Consider the following 10645-nt stretch of genomic DNA (forward strand, 5'->3'; position numbering starts at 1 on the left):
ACTGTTTAACTGCTGAAATTGAGTTTTGTTTCATAATTCATGAATTTTGCAACATTAACTCCTATTGTCCTGTTAATTACTGTGAAGCTGCTTTGAATCCGTCTGTATTGTGTCCAATCAGTTATAATCAAATGCTCTACACAAACTTGCGCTCTTCATGTCCTCTTAAACACTTACATTTACACTAACGCCGTTTTAAAACGAAAACGATCCACGTCTACACTGGCGCTTTCACTGCGTTTCAGAAACGATCCCCGTCCACACTGTTCTCAGTTTTAACGTACATGTTTGCTTGAATTTATTTTCAAGATCAGGGGTAAACTATCTGTTGTTGCTTTCAGTATGGCTATAAGGTTACACAAAATAATATTCAAATTCACATTAGACACTTTTAGCATTGAATAAAGCACATAATAAGTACCTGAGATGATCTACTGTCATATGTGACCCTGGACAGTGTATTGTTGACTATTGCTACAAATATACCTGTGCTACTTATGACTGCTTTTGTGCTCCAGGGTCACATATTAGTTTGTATGTTGTTGTTCCAGCCGCGACGTCGCGGAAATAGAAACCGTTTCACCGCGTGTAGTTGGGACATGGTGTTAGATCAAGTATGTCATGTAAACAGACCCAACAAAAATTTGAACAAAGTGTTCAAATGCAAAGTTTTGGGACAGACCCCATGTGTGTGTAGTGGCTGTTTGAAATTATTTCTGAAGGTGCATTTGAAGAGTTTATTTGCAAAAACTGATAAACGCCACTTAAAAAAAAAAAAAAATGAACTGAGAGCCGTGCGTTATTCTCCACATATAGCGCGATCTGAACCCTAAACACGTTTCGTCAAAAAAGCCGGTATTGTCCACTTTAAGGCATCGCGAGTTCACGTTTTACTGCAGAAGCTGACAAGCGCCCTTGTTGTTTTTGAACAGAAGCCGATAAGTCCATTTCAGCGAATCAGCGCTCTGTATTCAGGTCAGGTGACAAGGCTGCCAGTCTCTTTGAAAAGACGTGCTAGCTGAGAGAGCTTTAGTCAAAGAAAGCAGACTAAAAGTGATCGAGGATGGATAATTTCGACGAACTTGATGAACCTGTGATATCTTCTTCAAGGTGTAAAGGAAAATAAAAGCTGAAACGTTTTCACGGAAGCTTGCAAAAGCAGCGCGTTACAATGGAGAGGGAAAAGCTCTGTGTACTGCGTGTAATCACATCCATACAGTTTATGATCACAACAACAACAACGTTTGTCAGGCATCTACATTGTCATCTGAGGAGATTACAAAGATTAAACGAGTGTTTTTTTAAACTCTAAAACATGAAATGTGGAGTTATCTGCTTTTGCCAAAAAACGACTGTTGGAGTTATTTCTCCCAAGGTTTTTTCTCCATTCTGTCACCGATGGAGTTCTGGTTCCTCTGGCTTGCTTAGTTGGGGACACTTAATATCCAGCGATATCGTGGACTTGATTGCACAGATACTATTTAAACTGAACTGAGCTGGATGATCACATCACTGAACTCAATGATGAACTGCCTTTAACTGAAAATTGAGTGTTTACTGTTGTCCTTCTGCATTATTGACACACTATTTTCCTAATTAATACTGTACAGTTGCTTTGACACAATCTGTATTGTTAAAAGCGCTATATAAATAAAGGTGACTTGACTTGACTCATCTGCTTTTGCTATAAAACAAACTTTTAATATATAAAAGAAAACATACTTTCAATGAACTTTAATTTTGTAGGTTACCTGTATTTAAGTTATTCATACTTAATCAAAACAACCCAACTGCAGTTTGATTGATATTTCTTGGAATGCACAATAAAAAAAAAACGTGATTTCTGAAAATAAATAGAAATGGAGTTATATGTTTTTGCAAATGAGCTCTTCGTCTGTTGATGCAGGTGTTGAGCTCTGATGCTGGATGCGTCTCATACCTGTTGCTGGCTGACGGAGGCTGTGGGAAACATCGGTCCCGTCGAGGGCATCACGTATCCGCTCTGATGCGGTGGAGGCGCAGGGCTCTGCAGCGGGTAAACGTCACCCGAGGCCTGCTGGACCAGCATCATGTGACCGAACTGAGCACTCAGATTCTCCTGCTGACAGAAGAGTTCACAGCAGACGTCTGAACAGCTGCACTAACTAACACACGTTAGCAGCTAGATGGGTGACTCCCAGAGCGCATGTACAGTGAGATGACCTGCTGTAACTATCGGTCTGTATGGATTATATTAGAAATGGGAAGAGACGGCACGCTTTTCTATTCAAAGAATATTAATTCCAGCATCTGCTCCCGCATTAATTATTCAAAGCATCTCCCACTCTTTTAATTAGTCATTAAGAGATGTTTACTGCTGAGGGAGGTCAAGAAAAAGAGGTTATCAGAGCACATGATGTGCGTCCTGACGGATCTGAACACACTTAAAATACTGAACATACATTTGATTTGATTTGATTTTTATATTGCCATACCAGCATCTATGGCTATTTTCATGGCAAGATTAATGTATTTTAAAAGAAAGTTATAGTAATAACACAGTAGTAATGAAAAACAACAACAACAACAACAACAACAATTGACAACCAACTCACATCAATATAACAAATATAAGCAGTTAAAAAAAGCTGTCAGACGATTAATCGAATCCAAAATAAACGTTTTTGTTTACATAATATGTGTGTTTACTGTGTATATTTATTATGTATGTGTGTGTATTTATATATACAATAAATATACACAGTACACACACATATATTATGTAAACAGAAACACTTGACGATGCAAATGAGATGCAAACAGATCCTCGGCAGAAACACAACGAACGGCAGAGCAATGAGACAGGAAGTGAACTGAGAGAGACAGGAAGTAGACCGAGAGCTGTAGGTACCACAGTGAAGGGCTGGTTAGGAGACGCTGTGAGGATCGCAGGGTGCTGGACAGACCAGAGAGACTGAAGACACGCAGCAGGAAGAGGAAACACACACAGGAAGGAAATGCATTCAGTTACAGATGTACAGGAAGGAAAAAGAAGATGTGTTTACAGCACAACATGAGCTCAAATTAATATCCCATCATCCTCTACTGTCACCACAAGAACATTCAGAAAGTTAACATGGCTCTTTAAGATTCATAGGTCCTTAAATAATGATCCACTGATTAATGATTTATCAGGACGGGCATCAAATACTCCCATAATGCATCACACCAGACCTACTGAACTCACCTGTGCCGTGACGTGATTGGTGGGCTGAGCGGCTGGAGGCGGAGCTACAGATGATTGACACCTGGAGGCCTGTGAGGTCACGCTGGGACTGTAGACGACAGCACTGCCGTCGGGGTTCAGAAACGGCTGACCTGAGATCAGTCCAGAGGACGGTGGATCAGTATATAACAGATACACACACACATATGTGACCCTGGAGCACAAAACCAGTCATAAGGGTCCATTTTTCAAAATGGAGATTTATGCATCATCTGAAAGCTGAATAAATAAGCTTTCCATTGATGTATGGTTTATTAGGATAGTAATAATTTACTGATTATCATCATCACCCAGCTCTTTATATAAAGTTGAATATATAACTTTATCCACATACATACAGTGCACTAATGTAAAGACATATATACTGTATATTATGAATGTAACAGCACATGTATTCTTAGGAAACATTTCAACAATCTGGAGTAGAAACATAATTTTATAATTAAAATTAATAAATTTTTTGATTAAAATTAAAGTTAATGTAAAAATCCTTTAGGTGCAATTTACATGTTTGCATGCATTATTTTTTAAATTTGAGTGTTGATTATTATGCATGTATAAAAAAGAAATAGCCATTAAATTTAATAGCTTGGTTAACTGGTTCTGTTGTTAATTGTAACCTTTAATATTATAGTAATGAGCAAGTAATCTATATCTATAGAGTTTACAGCATTAGATGAGAGATTACTTATAACTGAATTTATTTAAAGACAAAGCCACAATCTGTTCTGTAAACCACTGTTTAATAATAAAAAAAGAAAATAGAAGCAATATTATGTTTTGTCTTGCTCCCTGCTGACTTCAAAGCCGAGGTACATAGCATACATTTTTGTCCAAAAACCATTTATGTGAAGCGTCACTCCCCAATATATAACTGATTGCTTATACTGTTGCAAAATCTCTCTAGCTCGAATCCGCTAAATGTGGCTATAAAGCCTGAAGATATAAAGATCATGATTTTCTGTAAAGCTGCTTTGAAATGAATTTGATGTACAGTACTGGTTCATCTGTTCACACGGAGAAAGATGAACAGCACTAGATTATGAACAGTGGTGTAAACGAGGTCAAATCTGAGAGGAAGTCTAAATATAAACCTGTAAATGATGACAAATGGAGCACATGAGACGGTTCGGTCTTACAAACACCCTCATTGAGTTCCAGAACACAAAGGCCTCGACAGAAGACAGAAATTTCCCATTTGCAAACTCCTTAAAAGAGGTCAATAAGCAATTACACAGCCGTGCTCGCAGCCGCATGCATATTTAAACAGATGAGTTATTTTTTAGCTCATCGTCATTTTCTGTAATGCAGAGAAAGCGTGGGAATGGTTGCCAGGTTGGGAAGATTAACAGTTACTAGGGGTGTGACGAGACACTTATCCCACGAGACGAGACACGAGACGAGATTTTTAGACTTTAAAGAAATCCTCAATGATGAAATATATAGGGAAAAATAGTCTTTTATTCTTATTAATTAAAATCATGAAACTTATACATTTTTACATCAATTTATTAAAAGTTTGACAAAAATTACATGTTTAGGGCCCTATTAAATTTCTCACCATATTATTTATATTTTTTATTGTTACCAAATGTTGTGTTTTAGCATGTCTAATTATTTAAATGCATGAAACAACTTAATTTATAATTTTTTTTCTTAAAGTAGCTTTCTGATTTCTGAAATTTCTGATTTCTGTTGTGTATTTCAATTTTTTCTGGTTATCAAATGAAGGCATAAAACATTAATTTAATTTATCATTTATCTTTTAATTACTGAAAATTAAGCAAACAAGATTTTTTGGCAAACAAAGGGGATTTACTATTAAAATTAAAACATGGAAGAAATGTTTTGTGTGATTATTCCTTAAAAAATAATCTTTGTTTCATTTTCGTAGTAGTAGTAGGCTATGTACATTCTACTGAAAAATAGGCACAATGTCTTCAAATCAAACCGGACTTTTATTTTGACGGGTTGCCGTGAATACTTTACCAGTTCTGTGTATGAGATATGACGCTAGTTTTACTCAAATCAAACGCTAAGATGCTGATGAAGTGACTCTCAGAGCAGTTCTGGAGATGTTGTTCATGTGTTTACGTCCTCAGTTAGTGAGACGGCAGATGCTAAAATCCCCGCGAGCGTCACGCGCGCTTCAGTGTGTGTGTAGTAAAGGAAACCGCGCGTCTGCGCCATTCATTAACAGAGACACGCAGAACATGCAGGATTCATATTTAAATTGACTTTTGCGGCTTAATATTTACAGATACTAGTCCATATCATGATTTGATTTAAGTGTAATGACCTACTTTGATTAATTCATTCAAAATTTGACAAATTCCGTGACATTCCGCGTTAAACTGTGAATTCTGTTTTTATGACTGGATAAGTGAACACAAAATGTGAACACAAAATATCTTACATACCACCACTGGTGAACAAGCCAGTGTAATGCATATCTGAAAGGTCTGCGCGAGGATATCGTCACACCCCTAACAGTTACTGAATCGATTTAAGAGAAAAGCTCTGATTGGGGGATTTAAGCTTTTGGTATCTGGCAACCGCAAACATGAAAGCTTGCGGAGGCTTGCTTTCAATGCAAGATAACTGAATTGAACACGCAAATATCACAGATGATTGTGCTTAATTAATCAGGAAACAGAAACACAAATCGGCCCCAACACTGAATTTATATCGCAATTTCATAATGAAGAAGACATTTAACACTGTAAGGCCCACTGTTGTAATATTACAACATCAGTTTTAGCTTGACAAAAACAAAGCTGCTCATGTTTGTTTTTTTCTCTAAGACCACATTTACACAACTAATAGGTTCTATTGTTTAGCTATTGGATGGTAGATTTTAAAAATAGGCCTGTTTACCTGGCCATAAACTCACACAACTTGCAAACTTCCCGTGAAGCACATCATCTTGTTTTACTGGACTGGATAAATCTACATTCAAGTAAGTAAAATGCCTAAAATATTTTGGCTGTGATTAGTAATATGTCTAGATCATGTAGATATTAAAGTACTGTTGAATGCATTGATCATTTTAGATTTTGAGCTTGTTATGTCAGTGTTGTAATTTTACAACACTGGGTTAAAGGGGTAGCAAAATTTGCACATACAGTGAGTAAAACCACTGAAATTCTGTTAACCAAGAGACCAATGCTGCAATATTACAACATTTCCCTAAAAATGTCAAAAATGTAAAAGCCCATTTATTTCTGCTTTAGAGGCCTCCTACAACAACATTTAAAAGGTGAAATAATTTTTTTGAACCCTTTCAGGGTTAAGACTTCCAGTAAAACCTGTGGTGAAATACTGTACCATAACATCCCATCGTACAGCATGAGTGTTCATGAAGCGTCAGTCTGAGCGACGCAGGGTTAAGATCAGGTTAGTGGAGGACTGAAGTCATGCGTGCGAGGGAAATCAGCTGCAGCGTTCACCAACCTGTGTGCGGGTTGACCAGGACACTTCCAGCCGGCTTCCCTGCGGCGTCCAGCGGAAGCAGATAGTAGCTAGCGCTAGCCGAGGACGCCAGCGGCTCGTAGCTGACAGCGGGGAAGGCCGTGGGCTGCGTGGCGGCTGTAGGAGGCTGGGATCGAGAGAGCGAACCCGTGGACGAAGCTACGCTACTACAAGAGTCAGAACCTAGAGAGGAGTAACAGGAGTCTTGAGGAAGAGCAGCGATTCATTGGGGATCGTCAGCATACTGCAGCACCGCGGTTATTAAAACACTCCAGAATATGGAAGGTCAGACAAATTTCAACAAGATGCTCAATTCAATTTCATTTCTAATTACCTCAGGGACCGAAGCAATTGAAGAAGAGAATAATTGTATTAGCTGAGAATGACATGTTAATTAATTTCTGATTAGAGTCTCGCTTCATTTTGCAATTTACGTGTTTCTTTCTCTACTCTCTTTGAAATTAAAAACACTAAATGCGTGTACATGTCAAAGGCCATACTGGCGGAGGACGGTCATATATAACACAAGTCTCTTCTGCTCACCAGGGCTGCATTTATTTGATCAAAAATACAGTGAAAATTGTGAAATATTATTCTAATGTAAAACAGCTGTTTTCTATGTGAATCTCTGTTAAACTGTAATTTATTTCTGTGATGCGCAGCTGTATTTTCAGCATCATTACTGCAGTCTTCAGTGTCACATGATCTTCAGAAATCATTCTAATATTCTGATTTGCTGCTCAAGAAACATTTCTGATTATTATCAATGTTGAAAACAGTCGTGCTGCACAATATTTCTGTGGAAACCGTGATGCATTTTATTTTTCAGGATTCACAGATGAATAGAAAGTTCAAAAGAAAAGCATTTATTTGAAATGGAAAACTTTTGTAACATTATAAATGTCTTTACTGTCACTTTTGATCAGTTTAATGCAAACTTGTTGAATTGAGTGTTTTTTATGTTACTGATCCTACATTTTTGAATTGTAGTCTATGACACCCCCCCAAAAAAGTAATAATTTTTCATAATATATCAGTTTTTACTGTATTTTGATGATTTTAATGCACCCTAGCTGAATAAAATCTTACTAACTCCAACCTTTTGAACAGTAGTGCATAAACGATCACCAATGAATTCAGAGGACTGAACAAATAGAGTTAATAAAAGAGAATGAGAATCTGAGGGCATGCAGTGAGACACATACGAGTCGCTACATAAAACATGCTGTTATTGCAAGAACGGAGACAGTATGAGAGGAAAAGCAGAAGAAGAGTGTGTCAACAATCAACAAATAAACCCGTCCAGGCGTCCTCACCTGTGTTTGAGAGCCGCCCCGCGCTCTTGCTGCTGCTGGAGCTGTCTCCGCGGATCAGGACCGGGATGCCGCTGAAGCTGCTGGCTTTGGTCATGGCGGGCTTCAGGTTGAGGTTGGAGCTGTCCGAATCGGTGCTGCTCCACGGCCGCGGCTCTGAATACATGGCCTCGTTCTCAGAGCTGCTTTGGAGGCTGTCCTTCAGCCTGCACGAGGAACATCAGACAGCTTTAGAGGAACAGATTCATTCCACATGCAAGTCATTAGACACGAGGGACGCTAACAATCACCTGAAGATCTGCCGCCTCTGCTGGATGTTGTTACACACCTCGTCCTCCTGAATCCTGGAAAACATGTCGCTTATTACATTTATGTATTTGGCAGATGCTTTTTATCCAAAGCAACTTTTATTGCACTCGAGGTGCACATTTAATCAGTTCATGCATTCCCAGGGAATCGAACCCACAACCTGCACCAGTTTAGTGCATGAAAACGACCCTCACTAAACATTTATGCATTTGACAGAAGCGTTTATCCAAAGCAAATTTCCTTTTTTCAGTTCATGCATTCGAACCCATGACCCTGGTGTTGCTAGAGACATGATCTGTTGTTTGAGCTACAGGAATTGTTAATACTCACATCAAACACTGTTTGCCACCCATTTACTCCCATAATGTGACCAGCGACTTACATTGTATTCAAGGTGCACGTTTAATCAGTTCATGCACTGCCAGGGATTCGAACCCATGTTACTAACTTCATGATCTGCACCAGTTTAGTGCATGAAAACAACCCTCACTAAACATTTATGCATTTGACAGAAGCATTTATCCAAAGCAAATTTCCTTTTTTCAGTTCATGCATTCGAACCCATGACCCTGGTGTTGCTAGAGACATGATCTGTTGTTTGAGCTACAGGAATTGTTAATACTCACATCAAACACTGTTTGCCACCCATTTACTCCCATAATGTGACCAGCGACTTACATTGTATTCAAGGTGCACGTTTAATCAGTTCATGCACTGCCAGGGATTCGAACCCATGTTACTAACTTCATGATCTGCACCAGTTTAGTGCATGAAAACAACCCTCACTAAACATTTATGCATTTAGCAGAAGCTTTTATCCAAAGCAACTTACATTTTTTCAGTTCATGCATTCCCTGGGATTCGAACCCATGACCTCAGCATTGCTAACATCATGCTTTGCAGTATGAACTGAACTGATTGGAGCTGAATAGTAACATTATTGTCTTTTTAGAGCTAGAATTTGAATTAGTCTCATAATTGATAAAGTTGGCATCACTGATTCTGTTATTTTCCTGTTTATCTCTGTGAAGCTGCTTTGAAACGATCAGCATTGTATAAAAGGCTATAGAATTAAATGTGACTTGACTTCTTACACTCACCTTTTATCCAGCGGGAAGGTGTCTAAACCCTGCAAAAGAGATTCAGTGTTGTTTATTTTCACGTCAGAGAGCCATAAGCACATGATCATGTAGCTGTAGCGTATCTCACATCAGTGAAGATCCTCTCTCTTGCTCTCTGATATTCTTTCATGAGGATGACACAGAGCTGCGATGAAGGACTTACTCGTTATTACTGATGAAGTCGAGGATGTCCTGCTCCAGCTTCAGCAGCATCATTCGGTCCCTGAAGATGAACAACTAGTTAGCCATCGATTCACAGCGTCTACTGCTCCGATCAATACAGAATCATTCAGAACAGGAACCCTACCCGCAATAATAATCACTGACTAGCAGTACTAATAACCAGCACTATCTACAACTGGACACAAATGAAGCTCTGGAAAGTGTGGCTGGAGGTGAAATGAAACACGAGTGTCTGGTTGAGGTCAAGCGTGTGTAACCTGGGGATGTTCTTCAGCGTGTTCACCAGGAACCTGTGCAGGTCGATGCCAGTCGAGTCCGTGTATTCCTGACTGGAATCTGCAGAGACAGAACAACATGTTAACGACACGTGTGTGTGTTTTCTTCTGCGCACAGCTCAACACACACACCTCTGGACAGCATCTTGCGTGGCACTTTCTCCGCACTTCTGTCTGCTTCATCCGCGTCTGCAGTAAGAGGCCATTCTTCTTTATCAAACGTCTGCGAGAGTTTAATATGATCTCCATCCTGCGGTTCAAAACAAACACAACACTAATGGAGCTCGACAGTAAGCCAACATTTCAATGAAAATATTCATGTCTTTATGCCAACTACTGCAATCATATTATTAATTAAACCACCCAATCATGCAACTAAGATTTGATAACTTGCATCAATTAATAATGTTGTCTGTTATGCCATAATAATAATAATCAAACAGCAATATTGACAAAAAAAGAGAAAAGGCAAAACTCAATTAGTTTGTATTTAAATGTACAATACTGCATTATTATTTAACACTGCAAAGAGATAAATAAAAGTCTATAGTTACCATGAGTGTGCTCAATAACAAATGAGCTGTTCCTGTGGTTTCAAAATAGTATTTTTAGACAGTACTTTCGGATGGATGGATGATAGATATAGTCAGAGGATGGATGGATGGATAGATGGATAGATGGACAGAGATGGATGGATGGATGGATGGA

The 10645-nt window shown here is 38.7% G+C and overlaps 2 protein-coding genes across 2 annotated transcripts in view; both read right to left on the minus strand.

The window, feature by feature from the left end:
• Positions 1 to 9609, minus strand: part of LOC107732192 (R3H domain-containing protein 1-like) — a 24895-nt gene extending 15286 nt beyond the window's left edge. The window contains exons 1-8 of the mRNA XM_016543466.1: positions 9568 to 9609; positions 9459 to 9487; positions 8340 to 8393; positions 8053 to 8255; positions 6719 to 6919; positions 3227 to 3357; positions 2891 to 2953; positions 1940 to 2101 (exon numbers count right to left, since the gene is read on the minus strand). Coding sequence (XP_016398952.1) covers positions 1940 to 2101; positions 2891 to 2953; positions 3227 to 3357; positions 6719 to 6919; positions 8053 to 8255; positions 8340 to 8393; positions 9459 to 9487; positions 9568 to 9609 — 885 coding nt within the window. The remainder of the gene's footprint in view (positions 1 to 1939; positions 2102 to 2890; positions 2954 to 3226; positions 3358 to 6718; positions 6920 to 8052; positions 8256 to 8339; positions 8394 to 9458; positions 9488 to 9567) is intronic.
• A 29-nt stretch (positions 9610 to 9638) lies between these two features.
• LOC107732196 (R3H domain-containing protein 1-like) overlaps positions 9639 to 10645 on the minus strand; it is a 17607-nt gene continuing 16600 nt past the window's right edge. The window contains exons 6-8 of the mRNA XM_016543469.1: positions 10070 to 10187; positions 9920 to 9998; positions 9639 to 9702 (exon numbers count right to left, since the gene is read on the minus strand). Coding sequence (XP_016398955.1) covers positions 9639 to 9702; positions 9920 to 9998; positions 10070 to 10187 — 261 coding nt within the window. The remainder of the gene's footprint in view (positions 9703 to 9919; positions 9999 to 10069; positions 10188 to 10645) is intronic.

The sequence above is a fragment of the Sinocyclocheilus rhinocerous genome, unplaced genomic scaffold (assembly GCF_001515625.1).
Source record: "Sinocyclocheilus rhinocerous isolate Xijiao unplaced genomic scaffold, SAMN03320098_v1.1 scaffold1511, whole genome shotgun sequence".
In the NCBI taxonomy this organism is placed as follows: Eukaryota; Metazoa; Chordata; class Actinopteri; order Cypriniformes; family Cyprinidae; genus Sinocyclocheilus; species Sinocyclocheilus rhinocerous.